Genomic DNA, 21114 nt, shown 5'->3' with positions numbered 1-21114 from the left:
ATAATAATATAACTATTCTACTAAGAAAAACTTTGATCTTCTTTAAAACCCTATAGTTGCCATTTATGGCTAAAGTGGTATTTCATTATCATCTTATAGTTTTCCCAAACAGACAAGTATCACTTAAATAGACAGGAAAATACATAATAAACTACTGGTATTGTATTTAGCTATAATCACCAGTCATTTCTAGGCTACCAAGAGAATCCAGGAAAAAGAATGGCAAATTTCACATCCTGGTTGTGGAAATTTTGAAACATGTTTACAAACTCTTTGACATTCCTATCTTCTGAGAGTTGGAATTTGCCTCCTTCTGCATTGAACCCATCTTAGCCAACTCATAAGGAACAGAATGCAGTGGCAGTGATAGCATGTAAAATTCCAAGGCTAACACAGAAAAGGCTCCACAGCTGCTGCTCTTGAGTTACTCACATTAGGAAAAGCCACAACTACATGAGAAGTCCAACAACTTGAGACCTCATGTTGGAGAAGCCCCATGCAGGCGGAGCTCCCTGGGCACAACCAGCACCAAGAGGTAGCCCTGTCCAAGCATCTTATATCTCCAGTTCAGCTGACCCGTCAGATGACTGCAGTTTCTCAGCCAACAAATCACAGGAGTCTCATGAGATAACCTAAGTGAGAACTGCCCAGCTGCCATTCCCAAATTTCTGAGTCATAAAATTGTTAACAAAACAAAAAATGCTAATTGTAAGCAACAAAGTTTAGGACAAATTTGCTGCACAGAAATAATAAGAACGGTTGGGTTTAACTAACTTACATTAAAAACTCTAGACCAGCAGAGAGGAGACCTAGCATCCATTTGCAACTCTACTACTAACGAGATGGAATTCACTTGTCGAGTGGATCAGTTAATTATTTGAAATTCAGCTTCCTCATCTACAAGCAAGTTAGGCAAGAGGAATGCTCTAGAATTCATAATTTTTTAAACCTTCAAATTGCCTCCTTCTGATCTTCATTTTTGTTTTGCTATATTACACAACTTTTCTATTTCTAGCTCAAGATTTGACTTTGTTAGTATGTAGGTCAATAAAACATATATGAAATTTTTGATTAAAAAAATTATGACTGCAATCTTAAAATAGAAATTTTCCTATCACTAAAATCCTTCTATGACTGGCCCTGGGTAATGGTCTGGTCTTTGTACTTTTCCATACTTGTCATCTTAAATATGTGTGTGTGCCTTTTTTAAACAGAAACATACAATCTAATAAAATTTAAGATATGCCTACCCTTTAGTTTGGGGCTTTCTAGATGCCACTAGTGGTAAAGAACATGCCTCCCAATGCAGGAGACAGAAGAGACCCCGGTTTGATCCCCGGGTCAGGAAGATCCCTGGAGAAAGGAATGGCTACCGACTCCAGTATTCTTGCCTGGAAAATCCCATGAACAGAGAAACCTGGCGGGCTACACTCCATGGAGTTCCAAAGAGTCAGACACAACTGAACAACTAACACTTTCACTTTTCACCCTGTAGTCAAGCAATTCCATACCTTAGAGAGTTATCTGCTTGAAAAGAAATACAAGCACTGTATCTTATAATAAAAAATTGGAAATTATAAAAAGACTGGATAAACTGTAGCTTATTCATATTTCAGAATACTGGTAAAACAACTACAATGTATAAAATTTGAGTAAACTTTCAATTTAAAATTTTAAAAATAAACTTCATTACTCTTAATCCATGCTTTAATAAACTTATTTTCTCTGGAAAGACAAGCAAAAATGTCTATCATATGAACCATGGTAGCTGAAAATTTCAGTATTTGAATCCCTTCTACATACAAAGCACTAGGACAAAAAACATTTATCAAGAGTCTAATTTGTATCTGGTTCATGAGAGGTAATACATACATTATTCCCTTTAATCCTAACACTATAATAATCACCATTTTTTCATGAGAAAAGTCATATTAAGAAACTTAACACCTGGCAGAAAGCATTGCGATACTATGAGGCAATATTCAAACTCAGATCTGCCTAACAAAAGCTCAAGTTCCTTTTAAAGAAAAACCAAAGTGGGTATCCCTTCAATTTACATCCAGCTGAACAACTCTACTTCAAATTCTTAAGTTTTCAGATGCTTGAATGACCCTATTTTCATCCCAATTAAAGAATACGATAAATACATAAAGTATAAAAAGTACTTTTTTTAAATTCGAGGATAACTGCTTTACAATGTTGCGTTGGTCTCTGCCATACAAAGTGAATCAGCCGTAAGTGTATATACACATATGCCCTTCCTCTTGAGCTTCCCTCCCACCCCACTGCCATGCCACCCCTCTAGGGCATCACAGAGACCAGGCTGGGCTCCCTGTGTTATAGAGCCGCCTCCCACTAGTTATCTGTTTTACTACGTGGTAGTGTATATATGTCAATGCTACTCTCTCAATTCATCCCACCCTCTCCTTCCCCTGCTGGGTCCACAAGTCCACTCTCTATGTCTGCATCTCTATTCCTGTCCTGCAAACAGGATCATCAGTACCATTTTTCTAAATTTCATCAGGCAGTCAGTCAGACTGTTCAGTCGCTCAGTTGTGTCCAACTCTTTGCGACCCCATGAATTGCAGCACGCCAGGCATCCCTGTCCATCACCAACTCCCGGAGTCCACTCAAACTCATGCCCATTGAGTCGGTGATGCCATCCAGCCATCTCATCCTCTGTCGTCCCCTTCTCCTCCTGCTCCCAATCCCTCCCCAAACCAGGGTCTTTTCCAATTAGTCAACTCTTCGCATGAGGTGGCCAAAGTACTGGAGTTGCAGCTTCAGCATCAATCCTTTCAATGAACTGATCTCCTTTAGGATGGACTGATCTCCTTTAGGATGGACTGGTTGGATCTCCTTGCAGTCCAAGGGACTCTCAAGAGTCTTCTCCAACACCACAGTTCAAAAGCATCTAAATTCCATGTATATGTATTAATATACTATATTTGTTTTTCTCTTTCTGACTTACTTCACTTTGTATAACAGGCTCCATGTTCATACCCCTCAGTTCAACTGACTCACATTCATCCCTTTTTATGGCTAAGTAATATTCCACTGTATACATGTACCACGACTTCTTTATCCATTGATCAATCGATGAGCATTTAGGTCATTTCCATGTACTGGCAATTGTAAATAGTGCTGCTATGAATATTGAGGTGCATGTGTCTTTCTGAATTATGGTTTTCTCAGGATATATGCCCAGTAGTGGGACTGCTGGCTCATAGGTTTTATTGTTAGTTAAAAAGCACTTTTAAATAAACTAAAAGTTTAGTTATAAAAAACAATTTAAAGATCAAAAAAATCTTACTGTCTTTAAATATAAATATTAAGTATGCTTCACAAACTCTAGGTGGTCTCAGCTACTATCACAAAAATAGCATTTTATGAGGATGCAAATTGAAATTAAGTATTTTGAAGTCACCATCAACAAGTATTTACTGAAACATAATCATAATTAAGGAGCAAATGATTATATAAATTATATTACACATAGAAGTTGCTGAAACAAAGAGTCCAAGAGAAATGAACAGAAGGAACACAGAGAGGACCTAAAGAAGAACAGAGTAAGAGCAATGGTAATGAACAAAGAAAGGCCCTATTTCAAATCCTCTGATATCCCTCACAAAGTTACTTCTAGAAGAAATTCAGAAGCACTACACCCCCACCCTGGGCGTGCACTCACACAGAAGGACCTCCTTCCAGTACCCTACCATAAAATACGGTGTCGCTACAATGTACTTACGTACAATTAAAGTCACCACTGGCTATTCAAAAGTAGTATACTAAACTGACTATTCAATTTGTTGAAAATTAACAAGTTCCTGTTAATCGTTAATTAAATGAGCCTTCTTACAGGGGAAACATGCTACTACAAACTTTAAATTATAAGGCATGAGATCAATTGTAACATATCCATAAAAGAAATCATGCTTTCAAAAGAAGGCTATTTGGCTTAGTTCATATGACATTATCACATCAAAATGGGTTTTTTCAAAGGAAAAAAATGTAAATGCTTAAAAACAATTTAGTTTTTAGAATGTCCAACATTAAATGTCTAAATCAATAAAAATATGGAATTTAAGTTTTATAAAAACCAAGATTATAAACAAATAGAGATCAAAAAGAAATTTTTCCTTATAAATTGTATACTAACAAGCTATAGGAACGTTATATGTAATTTATTAGAAATATTATTAATAAACTATAAAAACTGACATTTCAACCTGACAGCCTCTTTCTCAGTACTTTGCTTTTAATAACTCTTGAGATATAAGATATAACTTTATTATGAGATTAGAAAAGAAGCACATTTCATATTCTTCTAGCAAATTATTCTAGACTTAGCTAATTTTTTAAAAAATAATTTCATTGTACATATGACCACCACTTGGATAAATTTGGGGATATTTTCACAGGAGAAATATCTATGACTTCCTAGCTCTTGTTTCTAAACTATGAAAAGAGAAATGAATTTACAAATAAGAAGTAAAAATCTAGTTGCAGTCCTCGTCCTGTCACTAAGTAATTCTGTGACCTTGACTAAGTTATTCCACTCTGGGCTTCAGTATTCATGTCTACAAAATGAAGAATTTCAACTACAAAACATCCACAGATTTGTATGTTATTTCTAAAACTTTTAAATTCTACTTTTTAAATGTTTCAAATGTTAACTCACCTCATCTGAAGAATCTAGTTGTCCCAATGTTCCTGCTGCACTTGCAAAACCTTTGGAAAGGAGAAAAACGTTGCCCTTCATAACTGTTATATATTGCTTTAAACTTAAAATTATTTTAAAACATAACAATATCAAAAGCTAAAGTTTTGTTAAGATAACTCATTCTAACAGTTATCTTGGCAGAATTCAACAGTTATCTTTAATAAATCTGGGCCCAATCAGTTTATACTTCAATAGGAAACCTCCAGTGAAAACCCAGATTTAATCATCACAAATAATGTTTCAGAAGGATTGCTTGGTTTACTAAAATATTGAACTACTAAAGCTTTGGGCTACTATTAAATAGCAACTGCTACATTTTTCATGAGTTCAAACTAGAACCTTTGATAAACTAACTGAATCCCTTTGAAGAAAAACAGAGTATCTTCTTTGACTAATCTATCCTTTCTTGCTTACAAATTTTTACTATTTTTATTACTTTCCTTACAAAGAATGACACAGCACTTAAATTTCTTCAATAATGAGTAAAGCTTGAGGGGTTTCTTGTTTAAATACAGAAAAGTTACCATTGTTCAAATTAAATATTTAAACAAACCTTGAACTGCCAGAGTGCTAGCGCCAGCAGATGGCTCTTGTATACCGTATACAAGTTTATCCTCAGGATATGTAAGTCCAGAGCTCTTCAAAGCTATAAGGTATTTTTCATGACTTTTCCTTGCACAAGCATTTTCTCCAAGACCTAATATTTAAAGTACATTTAAAAATCAGAAAAAAAATTTTCCATTCAAAACATAAGTACCGCCACCTCAATAAATAATGTATACACATATAAAATAGATGACTATTCTAATTGGAGGGGAAACCCTAGAATGAATAATATAAAATAGCTATCAGACATTTCTGTGCTCATGTTTGGCATTAGTAATGTACAGCATGTTTATAGTAAATAATGAAATTCAACAAGTAACTGGTCATCTTAAAGATGCTAGAGATTACATACAAAACACAGGGGGTTCAAAGATTAATAAAACACGATTCCTATCTTCAAGGAACTTTTATTGTAAAGAAAGGCAGATAATATGGTAAGTGACAAACCTGCAGCAGACTTCACCATTTGGATTCACAATCTGTGCTCTTATAATACCATGCAACCAGACTTACCCAAAGCAAAGTTTTTGGAAAGGGTTCCTAAGGAAGATAATACTTGAGTGGAATTTTCAAATATTATAACTGAGACTATTCTTAATTTCTGTTTTGCCAAGCATAAAATGTTTTTATAATGACACTGAGGTAATTAAAAGCATAACTTGTACAGAAGTATCACTTAAAACAAATTTATTCCAAAATTTTGAGAAGTTTAGGTTCTAGAATTAAACAATCCTAGACATTTCACTTAGTATTTGATCATATTAATGTGAAGTTTGTCTTCTATTTTGGTTTCTAGTATATTATGGAGAATAGAATAATAATAAAAGAAAATACTGACATTTGAAAGTTCTTTAAAAGAAAAATTATTCTCTGAAAGCCAAGTTACCATGTCATTTGCCACCTCTTAAGATGAGAAGCCTGGCAGCCTACTGTCTATGGGGTCACAAAGAGTCAAGACGCAATTGAGTGACTAAGCAAACAGACACACACACACAAGGAGACTATACATCTTTAATTAAGGTTTCAATCTCTCTGATTATAAAAGTACATAGTAAATGAGTTTCTTTAATAGTTGCTGAGCTTTCCTCAATTTCCTCTCTTTGCTAGTCTCAATAATTAGAATAGAATAGCTTTGTTTTTTTAAATCTCTGTCCAATCTCTGGGCTAATTAAAAAAAAAAAAAGAAAAGAAAACCTTCAGCACATATTAAACAGGAATACATCTATCCTTCAATTCAAGTCCAAAATTAAACAACCACAGTTTATAAAAAATAAAGGACTTCAAGGGTCCTATGTAAGAAATGACTAAATATCTTCTGAATAATAAAAATCATGTGTTTATCTTAGTAACAATAAATGAAATTTTTGCAATACTTTTAATTAACAAAATATATTTCAGGGACTTCCCTGGTGGTCCAGTGGTTAAGAATCCCTGCTTCCACTGCAAGGGGTGCAGGTTCACTCTCTGGTCATGGAACTGAGATCCGGCATCCCAGGCAGTGTGACCAAAAGAACACAAAACTTTCCTATAATTATTTCTTAATTTAGTTGAACATACCTTCCTTTAACTTCTTGAACATATCTATAATAGTTTTTTAATCTCTTTATCTGCTAAATCTAACATCTAGGCCATTTCAAGGTCAATTTCTATTGGTGTCCTTTTTCTCGGTTACACTGCACAATTTCTTATTTTTATGTATGTCTGGCAGTATTTATTATATACTGGATATTCTGATGACACATTATCTTAGAATCTGGATTCTGCTATCTTCCTTTGAAGAGTGTAAATTTTAATTCTGCAAGACTTACAGCCTGATCACATAGAATTTCTCAAGACTCGGTTTTATAGTTTGTAAGAGACAAATCCCTTACTATTATACAGTGAAAGTGACAAACAGATTCAACACATTAGATCTGAGAGACAGAGTGCCTGAAGAACTATGGACGGAGGTTCATGACATTGTACAGGAGGCAGCAGTCAAGACCATCCCCAAAAAAAGAAAGGCAAAAAGGCAAAATGGCTGTCTGACAAGGCTTTACAAAGAGCTGATAAAAGAAGACAAGAGAAAGGCAAAGTAAAAAAGGAAAGATATACGCATTTGAATGCAGAGTTCCAAACAATAGCAAGGAGAAATAAGAAAGCCTTCCTCAGTGATCAATGCAAAGAAATAGAGGAAAACAATAGAATGGAAAAAACTAGAGATCTCTTCAAGAAAATTAGAAATACCAAGGGGAAATTTCATGCAAAGAAGAGCACAATAAAGGACAGAAATGGTATGGACCTAATAGAAGCAGAAGAGATTAAGAGGTGGCAAGAATATACAGAAGAACTATACAAAAAAGATGTTCATGACCCAGATAACCACAATGGTGTGATCACTCCCACAGAGTCAGACATCATGTAATGTGAAGTCAAGTGGGCCTTAGGAAGCATCACTACAAACAAAGCTAGTGGAGGTGATGGAATTACAGCTAAGCTATTTCAAATCCTAAAAGATGATGCTGTGAAAGTGCTGCACTCAATATGCCAGCAAATATGGAAGACTCAGCAGTGGCCACAGGACTGAAAATGGTCAGTTTTCATTCCAATCCCTAAGAAAGGCAATGCCAAAGAATGCTCAAACTACCACACAATCACACTCATCTCACACGCTAGCAAAGTAATACTCAAAATCCTCCATGTCAGGCTTCAACAGTACATGAACCGAGAACTTCCAGATGTTCAAGCTGGTTTTAGAAAAGGCAGAGGAACCAGAGATCAAATTGCCAACATCCACTGGATCATCGAAAAAGCAAGAGAGTTCCAAAAAAACATCTACTCTTGCTTTATTGATTACGCCAATGCCTTTGACTGTGTGGATCACAATAAACTGTGGAAAATTCTTAAAGAGATGGGAATACCAGACCACCTGACCTGCCTCCTGAGAAATCTGTATGCAGATCAAGAAGCCAATAGTTAGAACTGGACACAGAACAACAGATTGGTTTCAAATCGGGAAAGGAATACATCAAGGCTGTATATTGTCATCCTACTTATTTAACTTATGTGCTGAGTATATCATGCAAGATGCCAGCCTGGATGAAGCACAAGCTGGAATCAAGATTGCAATGAGAAATATCAATAACCTCAGATATGCAGATGACACCACCCTTATGGCAGAAAGCAAAGAACTAAAGAGCCTCTTGATGAAAGTGAAAGAGAAGAGAGTGAAAAAGTTGGCTTAAAACTCAATGTTCAGAAAACTAAGATCATGGCATCCAGTCCCATCAATTCATGGCAAATAGATGGAGAAACAATGGAAACAGTGACAGACTTTATTTTGGGGGGCTCCAAAATCACTGTAGATGGTGACCATAGCCATGAATTTAAAAGATGCTTTGCTCCTTGGAAGAAAAGCTATGACCAACCTGGACAGCATATTAAAAAGCAGAGACATTACTTTACCAACAAAGGTCCATCTAGTCAAACCTATGATTTTTCCAGTAGTCATGTATGGATATGAGAGTTGGACTATAAAGAATACTGAGCACCGAGGAATTGATGCTTTTGAACTGTGGTGTTGGAGAAGACTCTTGAAAGTCCCTTGGACTGCAAGGAGATCCAATCCGCCCATCCTAATGGAAATCAGTCCTGAATATTTATTGGAAGCACTGATGCTGAAGCTGAAACTCCAATACTTTGGCCACCTCACGAAAAGAGTTGACTCACTGGAAAAGACCCTGATTCTGGGAGGGACTGGGGGCAGGAGGAGAAGGGGACGACAGAGGATGAGATGGCTGGATGGCATCACCAACTCGATGGGCATGAGTTTGAGTGGACTCCGGGAGTTGGTGATGGACAGGGAGGCCTGGCGCACTGTGATTCATGGGGTCGCAAAGAGTCGGACACGACTGAGCAACTGAACTGAACTGACTGAAAGGTGTAAAAACTATTTTATATTACAGTACAAACATATTTAACAACTTTAAGTTTCATAACTTAAATTCTACATCAGTATAAAATCTGAGGTCATACACATAAAAGTTTAGGATACCAAACATGAAGACACAAGAATAATGGCTGTTAGTGTTTGGAAAAAGGGAGGCAGAGTATAATTACAAATATGTCACACCAAACTTGGTAAGTCTGGGTTCTAACCCCAACTCCAAAATCAGTTAATTGTGATGTCTTGAACTGGTCATTTAATTTCTGGGGTTCAGTTTCTTTATCCATTATATAGGAAGTATTCTTAATAACTTTTAGCTTTAGCATTCTACTAAAAAACCTACATTTTACTTTTAAGTTTTATTTTTCATTAGTTAGTAATATAAGTAAATTTTAACTTTCTTCTCTTTGAAATTTTACTCACCAGAAGTCAGATCTTTGTAGTTTTGTTGGTTTGTTAAAACCTGAGTAAGAACAGACCGCATTGCTCCTCCCATTTTAGTTAGATCTTCTAAAAAGGAAATTTGAGGTTCCAAAAGCTGAAGGACTTTATTAAGGTCTTTCTCTGATGGAACATCAGCTGCTAAAAACAAATAAAATAAAATCAATTTTCTTTAAAATATTTTGCTAAGAATAATGTTTTATTCCCTTAAAAACACAGTAACTTAGATGACAGCATTTTATAATCAAAAAGTTAATATAAGAACTCTTTCCAGAAAGCAGGCACCTACTCAGCACCCAGCTAGTGTAGAGTTGTTTAGGAATTCAGTCCTCTGAGAAAAGACTGATGGAGAAAAGAGATGACTTCATAAGGTACTGGGTGTCCCAAGTGGCTCAGACAGTAGAGAATCTGTCTACAATGCAGGAGACCTGGGTTCAATCCCTGGGTCAGGAAGATCCCCTGGAGAAGGAAATGACAACCTACTCCAGTATTCTTGCCTAAAGAACTCCATGGAGACAGGAGTCTGCTGGACCACAGTATATGGGGTCTCAAAGAGTTAGAAATGACTGAGCGACTTTCACTCACTCATTCACTCACTCACTCGTAAAGTATTAATCACTTAATATGTGTAAAATGCATTCAACTTAGGGTTCTATGCTTACAGATATATACATGTAATCAAAAGATCATCTCAAAATTAGATGAACAGAGTTTAAGAAAAAGTTAAGATTACTCTCTAAAACAAAACAAGACAGAAATCAAATATATTCAGATAGTATAAGAATATTAGGACAAAATTATATCAGTTCTAAATTAAAATTTGTGTAGCAAATAACCCATCCTTTATCATATTCCAAAAATACAGACTCTATTAGCTAAAAGTCAAAGCAACTAATTAGAAAAATATGGATGTTTTTACTAAAACAATTTTAAAATACCAGGCAAGATATGCTGGTAGAGGGGAAGAGAAGAAATCTAGAAATCTGGACAGCAATTTAATAAGAGGAGAAGAAAAAAAGATGTTTTAGAAAAACTGAGGTCTAAAAGAAAGAAGTGAAGAGAGAGATTTACAGCTTAATTATAACTGGTTAAAAGAACAATGCATATAAGGGAGCTAACAGGGGGCCTGTGTGCCCAAAAAAGGAGACATCAAGTTCTTTAAACATTCATTGAGTATCTACTATATGACAAGCACTGAGAAGCAAAACTAAGTAAGACATAGTTCCTATCCCCAAGGAACCCCCAATCTAGTTCAAAGATAATCTGTGAATAAAATTACAGATAACCCTGAGTCATGGAATCCAAGCCAAAAATCTTACTTTCTCATTGGAAAACCAATACTGTGTATTCTTCTTCTTTCTATTCTCCCCAGTGACTTATGTCACAACATAGTAGAAATTTAATTAACATTTGTTTTTGATTTCTAGGAGCTCTAACACAAGCTCTGACAGAAAGGATGGTAGGGTAAAATGGAAAATAGAATTCCAGGTAACTGTCAAACCATTAAGGTTACCTCAGCTTCCATTATCTCAGATTAGATGATTTCAAACATTCTAATCTTTTTTTTTCTCTTTAATTTCAAACAGTGATCTATGCACAAATGAATGTAGTAGTTTACTTTTGCATAGACATAAGAAATTAATGCTGAGTACAAGCAGTAATACAGAGAGAAAAAGTTCATGAACCTAAGTTCACAAAATTTATCTTAAAACAAAAAAAGTGCTTCCATTCATTCCTTTATGTTTTTGGATAATGGTAACATAATTATCAAAACTATGTACCTATGTCATCCACCTCTTATAACTGTTAAGTGTCACCAAGGAAAATATAAATATAAAATATACTCTTATATTAATTACTCTTTGATTAACTAATGGTAAGCTTTAAGATTTGCATAATAAGTGATTTCTACCTATTATTTTTCTAAAATAGGACACTTGTAGCATAAAATGTGAATATCCAAAAAATCTGTTAACTAACATACACGAAATAAAATGTAAGGAAATTTCAATAACCCTGCTGGTCTCCAGTTCCTTCATGCCAAAGAGAAAGCAGTTTGGGACTAAATCAAAATAATATTCCTTTCTCTATTTTAATGCATACCAGAAGTATTTGTCAAATACAAAAGACTATATTCTGCTTAAAATGTAGAAGTGAGAAACTATAAGTATTTGTTTACTATGCAAATAACATAATAGTTTTAGAAATGATGACGATACTATAATTCTTCACACTTCTCGATGCAAGTGAGAAGATAAACATGTGTGCCATAGCTTCAAATTGGATTTAAGATTACTTACAGTATTAAATAACTTAAAAGCTCTAAAAGTAATGCAAATGTAGGCCCTTAAATGATAAAAATGCAAGTATCTCTAGAAAGGCAAAAGACATCACAAAAAGTTAATGTTTGGTTCATACCACTAATTGATATCTGTAAGTCACAACGTGAGACTGAGAACTTTAATAAATGATATCTAAATCAAGACATTTAACTAAAGCATATTAATCAAGATTGTGACTAAATCTTAAAAAGTAAGAATAATAATGATAATTTGCATGTTTCTTTTCTCTTTTCAATACAATCAGGATGCTCACAGAGATACATTCTACCAACAATACGGGAATAAGCAATTTGTTACCTAAGTTGTTATATAAAGAGAGGAATAAATATATATAGACCTCTACAAAAAAGGAGGAGGGAGAGAGATTGGTGAAATAGATTATCTCCTAAAGATCTAAGTTAAAGTCAAACACTTTCAGGACTTCTTAATTCTGCTCTATCACAATACAATCACAAATCAGATCACTTCAACCCCACAAAATAATTGTTTCCTCTTCTGCAGAAGGCCAAATAAGTTTGATCAGAGGCATTTACGACCCAGCAAAAGAGACTGCCACACTGTGCCTACTACAAGGTATCCATGAGGTTATATAATTGATATTTAGTGTGCTTTTATTTAGTAAATCATAGTCATCACATAAAAAACGTTAAGCCAAAAAAAAAAAAAAAGGTATCTGAAAAAATTCACCTCATTGTTAGTGCTAAACTTTGTTAATTGAGAACTTAAAAACAGTACTAACAAAAAATGGATTAAACATACCTGGTTCATTATAGCCTTCTCTTAAATACTGAATAAGACAAAAAATAAATCTTGGAAGAACAAATTCAGACATCATCAGTAAGTCTTTGGGGACACAGGGAATATTTGAACTTGATTTAATTTGATGCCTTTTGCAAAACCTGTAATAGGAAAAAGAAAAAAAAATTAATGGTGCTGTCAAATCTGCTAAGAATATATTATTTCTATTTACAATATCCATAAACAGAATGTGGGCCAATATCAAAAGGAATGTCTTACTCTTTTTATGATTTTAAGGCACCAAGTTAAAAGTATGTAGTTTTAACTGGTCTTTAAATAAAAATTGGCACTGAGGAAGATTTCCTCCTAATAAAACATCATACCAGTTACATTTCAACTAGAATACAAAAAGAAATCTCGTTACCAACTTTACTTTTTAACTGCAATTTATTAGTTTCAAGGATTAATTTATTACTTTTACTCTTTATAAATCATTAAGCAAAAACTGATTATTTCCCAAACTTGGGAATTATAAACTGGGATTATTTCAAAAACTTGCATTTTCCATTCCTTAACTATTTTAAACTTATTGCATTAATGAATAGATAAGTGATATAAATACTTAAGAGTTTATTTGAAAAGTATATACACTTAAGTATGCACATTTCTTCTGATCTTATTTATACTAATTTTAAAGTATGACTGGTATATTTGAGCAAAATAGAAGTAAACTATTTTATATTTATAATCTGAATGGTCATAAATAAGGTATTTTGTGACCAAACACAAAATAAACACACTAAACATAAAACAGACCTAGAAAGAAACTTATTACAACAGATGGAGAAACTATTTTAGCTGAAAAACATAAAAAATCTGAATAGAGAAAAACCACATTCCCAAATGGAAAAAAAACTTAAAAAAAAAAAGTCTCTTCCACCAAATGCAGTAACATTAGATTTAAATTTCAATGGGACTAGTCACAAACTAATTCTAAAGTTCAAATGAAAAATCATATGTGTGAAAGAAAATAAGTAAAACGTCTTACAAAATTATTAATGATAGTGATCTACACTTTAAAACATAAGACAAATCCAATATAATTTAAAATATGCAGTAATGTCTCCATAATGACCCATATGGGAAAAGAATCAAAAAAAGAGTGGATATATGCATATATATATAACTGATTCACTTTGCTGTAAACTATATGCCAATAAAAAAATTTTTTAATAAAAACAAAATAAAATCTGTGATAATATGATATCAATAAACCACAATGGATTCTAGAAACAGACTATGTAATACCTAAGTCAATTAATGTGTGGGGGGAGTGGGTAGAAAATTTTAAATAAATTGCTAAAGGACGAATTGGTTACATGCAGGAAATAAATTTGATCCTTATCTTATACCATATACAAACTATATTCCACACAGATGAAAAATCAAGCAGGAAAAAATTTACCAGGAAGAAAATAAACTATTACTCATATTATCTCAAAGAACATAAGTCAAAGTAAGATTTAAAACCAAAAGTCATAGAAGAAAGATAAAAATTGGCTACACAAATTAAAAGTTTCTATGCAGAAAACAACTACAAACTGGAAAAAAACATTTATAACATATAAAATATTAATATCTATGATCTTTAAACTCTCGAAAAAAGGGTTAAAAAGAAAATAATTCATTAAAAAAACAGCCAAGGTCATGGGCAATTCACAAAAGAAGTGAATGACCAGCAAACATATGAAAAGATGTTCAAGTTCCGCAATAATCAAATGAATGAAGCTATTAAAATAAAAAATGAGCAATCAGAAAATCACCATTTTGTGACACCTATAAAATAACTGTCCCATGCAATGGAGTCATTAAAGAAAGGCTTAAAGAGAAATTTTCCACTTAGAGAGCAGACTGTGACATCCATATCAATCTTAGTATCACCAGAAGAGGGGGAAAAAAAATCAGATGCTACGATGCTTCTGAAGTACACAGTGCCATTTACAAAGAGCTTTTACCAAACAAGTTGAACCGAAATGACACTAGAGCTAAGTAGTGAAGTCTCTAGAGCTAAGAGATAAAGAAACAAGTTAAATGACACCATAAGAAAGCAAATAGAAAAATCACCAAAGTAGAACATTATTTAGGACAACTGACTCCACTGATCACTGCAACTGATCACTGCAACCTGCCAGTGGCCGACAGAAAAAGAAGGCAGAAGGAGAACGGGTTAAAGGGCCTGAGACACCCAGTAGCCAAACATAACATGTGAACGGATTCTAACCTAAACCAACTTGGAAAAGGCATTCTTTAGAAAACACAAGTCCAAATAAGAACTGAGTACTAGTTTGTTAAATAATTTTACTAGGTAAGATAATGGCATTGTGGTTATGTAAGAAAATGTTCATGGATATTTAACAGTAATAAAGAATTAACTTTGTTGAGGTATGACAACAGCATTGTGCTTATCACTGAATAGGACAGTCTTGTCTTTTAGATATCTCTATATAAATGTTTATGAATAAAATGCTACAATGTATGAGACTAGCTTCAAAATAATTTGGTTGTGTAAAGGAAAATAAGTAGAAGTATACCAAGCCCAGCTTGAGTTGATAACTGTAGAAACTGGGAGACTGATAAGGGGTTTTTTTTACACTCATTAAGCAGAGTGTGGACCAACGTCAAAGCCAATAAAGTACCACCACTTTCAGATTTTTAAGACATCAAGACAAAAGAATGCAGTTTTAATTGGTCCTTAACAAAACATCACCAAAGGAGTTTTTTCCTAATAAAATGTTGTATCAATTAAGTTACACTCATTGCTTTTATACCTGTATGAAATTTTCTCCACTAAAAGGCTAAAAATTTTTTTAAAGAAAGAAAATATACTGAAACATATAAGGCGGTGATCAAACATGTTTGGGATTTATTTCAAAACATTTTGGCAAAAGAGAAAAAAGAAGCAAATGAGGGAAACATGTCAAAAATCTTGATAAATATTGAGTTCGATGATAGGTGTATGGAGGTTCAATCTTTACCTTTGTGTATGGTTGAAATTTCTGATAACATAAAAATGTTTTTTTCATCTTGCAGATTAGGGAAAATTCACTTTATTAACTTGCTGGAAAGCATGTTCAGAAATTTGTTATCATACACATGGAAGGATAAATAGATCGAGTTCTGGATGACATTCTAACAATATCTATTAATACTTTGGGCTTCCCTGGTGGCTCAGACGGTAAAGAATCTGCCTGCAATGTGGAAGACCTGGGTTCAAGCCCTGGGTTGGGATGATCCCCTGGAGGAGGGCATGACAACCCACTCCAGTATTCTTGCCTGGAGAATCCCATGGACAGAGGAGCCTGGAGGGCTACATTCTGTGGGTGGCAAAGAGTCAGACACAAATGAGCAACTAAGCACAGAACAGCATTAACACTTTAGGTATTCATAACCTTACCTGAGCATTTCTATTTCTTGTAATTAGACAGAAATAATTCTAAATTTGCAAGAATATATCTACAGATATAGTCCCTGTACCACAGTTTGCAATGCAAGAAAGTTAGGAATTACTCATGTGTTCAGTAAAAAAGATTAACCAAAATTTTGTAGATCAGTAAAAAACACTGAATTTGTTATAAAGAATGAGGTAGATTCACAAGTACTGAAGTGGAATTATATCTAAAATAAATGAGAAAAGAATTGCATACCATACATATAAATGTACATATATATAAAATAATCTTTTATAAATAAAATTTTGGACAAAGAATAGAAAAAATAACATCTGTAAGAATAAAAATATTTAGAGAAATGTACACCAAATTTTGTAGAAATTAACTGAAAATGGGATACAGCATACTTTTACTGTCTACATTAATTGTGCCTACAATGTTTAAATTTTGTAAGATAAATATATGTATAACTGTGTAATCAAAAGGAAAAAAACCTACCCCCAAAATGAACAGTAAGTTATGCCATTCATTTGGCTTTAGTTTGACAATTTGAATGTTCATTCTTAACCTTTTTTGGCTAATAGATCCTTTTCGGAATCTAATGAAAGTTATAACTCTTTCTTAAGAAAAATATACACAAACACAAAAAAATAAAACAGAATGTTCACATACTACTTAAGCCTATCTACCCTTAAAGCAGAGCTTCCAAACATCAGGTCAACATATTATAGTGTAGAAACAGGTAGACTGCCTCAGTCCTCACACAGATAGACGGGCAGGGGTCTGAGCAGCCTCCGCAGCTGCTTCTGTGTCCCATCCAAATATCATTTCCATATTTATCACAGAATGGAAAAAGTTAGGGAAAAAAAAAGTCACACCCTAAGGTCTTCACTGGTGGCTCGGCTGGTAAAGAATCCACCTGTAATGTGGGAGACCTGGGTTCAATCTCTGGGTTGGGAAGATCCCCTGGAGAAGGGAATGGTTACTCGGTCCAGTATTCTGGCCTGAAGAATTTCACGGACCAGATAGTCCATGGGGTCGCAGAGTCAGACAGAACTGAGCAACTTTCACTTTTCATTACACCTAGAAGTCCAAATCTTTATTTAAAGGAAAATAGGAACTTAAGAACTTCTTTCAGATGGGGTACACAAAATCTAAGTAAAGTCAAAGAAACTTTTAAAATTCTCCTCTAAATCTAATATAACTGAAGTGCTTATAAACATGAATATAGAAACAGAAAACTTTCTTAGACGCTTTCTGTGTACGAAAGAAATGAATTCAAAACAGCTACTGAACGGACAGTGAAGAACATTTGAACAGTGTCAAATGGCTTTGAGGAATAACATTTCAACCTGGAACAAAGGTGAAAGAACAGCAAGAATGGTCTAAGCAACTTAGAAACTGAGGTTACGTGTCTCTTTCAGATCTGGATTCCTCAGTGTGTATGCCCAGAAGTGGTATTGCTGGGTCATATGGTAGTTCTATTTCCAGTTTTTTAAGAAATCTCCACACTGTTTTCCATAATGGCTGTACTAGTTTGCATTCCCACCAACAGTGTAAGAGGGTTCCCTTTTCTCCACACCCTCTCCAGCATTTATTGCTTCATCGCAGCACTGTTTATAATAGCCAGGACATGGAAGCAACCTAGATGCCCATCAGCAGATGAATGGATAAGGAAGCTGTGGTACATATACACCATGGAATATTACTCAGCCGTTAAAAAGAATTCATTTGAATCAGTTCTAATGAGATGGATGAAACTGGAGCCCATTATACAGAGTGAGGTGAGCCAGAAAGATAAAGAACATTACAGTATACTAACCCATATATATGGAATTTAGAAAGATGGTAACGATGGCCCTATACGCAGGGCAGAAGAAGAGACGCAGAAGTACAGAACAGACTTTTGAACTCTGTGGGAGAAGGGGAGGGTGGGATGTTTCGAAAGAACAGCATGTATATTTTCTGTGGTGAAACAGACCACCAGCCCAGGTGGGAGGCATGAGTCAAGTGCTCGGGCCTGTTGGGCTGGGAAGACCCAGAGGAATCGGGTGGAGAGGGAGGTGGGATGGGGGACCGGGATGGGGAATTCGTGTAACTCTATGGCTGATTCACATCAATGTATGACAAAACCCACTGAAAAATAAAAAAAGAAAAAAAAAAGAAACTGAGGTTACAAAATAACTATAAGATACTATGCGTGTGTGCTAGGTCACTTCAGTAGTGTCCGACTCTTTGCGACCCCATGGACTGTATAGCCCTCCAGGCCCCTCTGTCCATGGAATTCTCCAGGCAAGAATACTGGAGTGGGCTTCCATTTCCTTCTCCAATAAGACACTATGAGACTGACAAACAAAATTGGTTTTTGCATTTTAGTCTGAGAAATAATACAGGTAACTAAAGCATCTTATTACACAGCAAGTGCTCAATAAAGGTTTGGTGAAACAAAGACTTAATCTGATAGTAGAATTCCAAAAATGATTTCACGGGCATCCAATTAAAGAAAAAACAGAACTCATTTAATAATCCCAATTTTCAAATGTTTTTAAGAACCACTATATGCCTGGCACTTAGGCCTTGCTCTCATGCAGCTGACTTCGTATCGAGGGGAGAGGTGGGCTGAGGCAGAGGACAGAGAAACAAATTAATACGAAAAATAAGCTCTACAAAATAATACCACAGCCTGATTTAGAGAACGGGTCAACAGGCACCTTTAAATTGGGTTTGTCAGGGAAGGCCTTTCTGAAGACTTGACATCTGGGCTACAGACCAAATGAAATGAAGGAGCTAGGCTACGCATGCAAAGCTCTGTGGATTGAGCATATTATCAAGAGGTATGACAAATGCGACTACATACAATCAGGTTCTAAAGATCTCTCCCCAGGTGAATAGAGACAGGGCTTTTAGACAGGTATGGCTCCAAAGGAAAAATGGTAGGAAGTAATGCGTTTGCATTTGCAATTCACAGGTCACAGAATTTTTCTTCAAGGAACCCATCAGTTCTGAATGAGTAAGAAGGTTAAATATTTCTTAGTGAAGCAGGATGTTATGGCAATAAATAGGATGGTCAAATAGAACTATAGAAACAGTTGATAAAACAGCATCTCCAAATTTTATTTTACCTCAACTTTTAAAAAAATCTTCACTGAACTGAAAGAAAATTGCCCAAAAGCAAAGTGTTCAGCTCAATGAAGTATCACAAACTGAACACATCCATACTAGCAGCAATCAGGTCAAGCAACAAAATATTATCAGCATCCCACAAACCCTCCATGTGATTCCACTAATACTAAATTTAAATGACTAAAAACAGAGTTCCTATATGCTGAAAAAAAGAGAGAGGGCAGAACAGGACAGGAGGGAAAGGGATAGGATGGCAAGAAAGAAAAAGAACCAAAGAATTCTGATCATCCATTTGCAAATCACTAAGACTAGGCTGCGGGGAAGAAGGGCAAGGAGAAGCCAGCTCAAATAACTCAACCACATATTTCAAAAATCAGAAAAGCATCTGAGATAAGCTCCCCTAAAAATGAGACTGTGGCATGTACATTACATTCCTAATTTAGCACAAATTACATGCAAAGAATAATTTCACATACAATCTAAGGTAATTCATAGAGAGGGCTTTCTTGTTAGCTCAATGGTAAAGAATCCGCCTGACAATGGAGGAGATGCCGGGTTCAATTCCTGGACCGGGAAGATGTCCTGGAGAAGGAAATGGGAACCCACTCCAGTATTCTTGCCTGGAAAATCACATGGACAGAGTAGCCTGGCGGGCTACAATAAATGGGGTCACAAAAGAGTCAGACACAACTTAACAACTAAACTAAGCAACTCAACAACAATGACAATTTATAGAGATCCCTAGAAAATCATGCATCCCAAATTAAAAGCCCCTGAAATAATCTCTTCATTTTACAGATAGGGAAATATCAGAAACACTAATCGACCTATCTAATAAAACTGCTAAAAGATTCCTGAAGATCACAAAAGGCATATCATAAAGATATATATGGTATGCAACAAATCTATGTACATAATTTGACCTCAGTAAAAATATCAATAAAGAATAAACAAGGTGATTCTAAAGTTCCAATGGAAAATTAAAAGCTAAGAATCTTCTGTAAAATAAATGTAATGGGAGTAGTTTTATCAGGTACTAATTTATTTTAAGGTTAGAATAATCAAAACAGTGTTGCTATCCAGCCTTTAGGGAGTTTACATTCTAGAGATTAGACATTAATGATAAATGCAATTAAGTAAACTATAAAATAAACAAAGAGGAAGTTTGGACAGAAACTCACCTATATGTGTTCTTACCTTGTATCTCTATATTTTTACATCTTTCACATGCATGGCTTGAGTAAAGGACAGATTAACCTCATGTCTAAAACTGTTATATTACATGAATAGTTAAGAAATAAAAGGAAACACTTTAAATTCCATTGAGATAGGTTTAATATTATTTACTGGGACCTAAAGTACTAGAAAAGCAAAAGATTAATGAAAATTAAAAGTTCTACTTGGGAAAGGAGTACATCAAGGTTGTATATTGTCACCCTGCTTATTTAATTTATAAAAAAGCAGAGTACATCATGTGAAATGCTTGGTTGGATGAAGTATAAGCCGGAATCAAGATTACTGGTATCAGTAAAGCAATTATCCTTCAATAAAAAATAATTTTTAAAAAATTAAAAATTAAATTAAAAAAAAATTACTGGGAGAAATATCAACAACCTCAGATATGCTGATGACACCACCCTGATGGCAGAAAGCAAAGAACTAAAGAGTCCTTTAAAAAAGGTAAAGAGGAGAGTGAAAAAGCTGACTTAAAACTCAACATTCAAAAAACTAACATTATGGCATCCAGTCCCTGTCCTGTGGTGCTAG

At 34.6% G+C, this 21114-nt stretch overlaps 1 protein-coding gene across 6 annotated transcripts in view; it reads right to left on the bottom strand.

Moving 5' to 3' along the window:
* The window catches only part of UBR3 (ubiquitin protein ligase E3 component n-recognin 3), a 190134-nt gene that overhangs the window by 141071 nt on the left and 27949 nt on the right, over nucleotides 1–21114 (bottom strand). For 4 of the 6 annotated variants that reach the window (XM_065931732.1, XM_065931734.1, XM_065931735.1 and 1 more), the window contains exons 2-5: nucleotides 12797–12936; nucleotides 9678–9836; nucleotides 5277–5420; nucleotides 4682–4731 (exon numbers count right to left, since the gene is read on the bottom strand). In XM_065931732.1, coding sequence (XP_065787804.1) covers nucleotides 4682–4731; nucleotides 5277–5420; nucleotides 9678–9836; nucleotides 12797–12936 — 493 coding nt within the window. The remainder of the gene's footprint in view (nucleotides 1–4681; nucleotides 4732–5276; nucleotides 5421–9677; nucleotides 9837–12796; nucleotides 12937–21114) is intronic. The other 2 variants (XM_065931733.1, XM_065931737.1) reach the window with 1 other exon arrangement.

This window comes from Muntiacus reevesi, chromosome 3, assembly GCF_963930625.1.
Source record: "Muntiacus reevesi chromosome 3, mMunRee1.1, whole genome shotgun sequence".
Lineage (NCBI taxonomy): Eukaryota > Metazoa > Chordata > Mammalia > Artiodactyla > Cervidae > Muntiacus > Muntiacus reevesi.
This window is presented reverse-complemented; position numbering and strand designations above follow the sequence as displayed.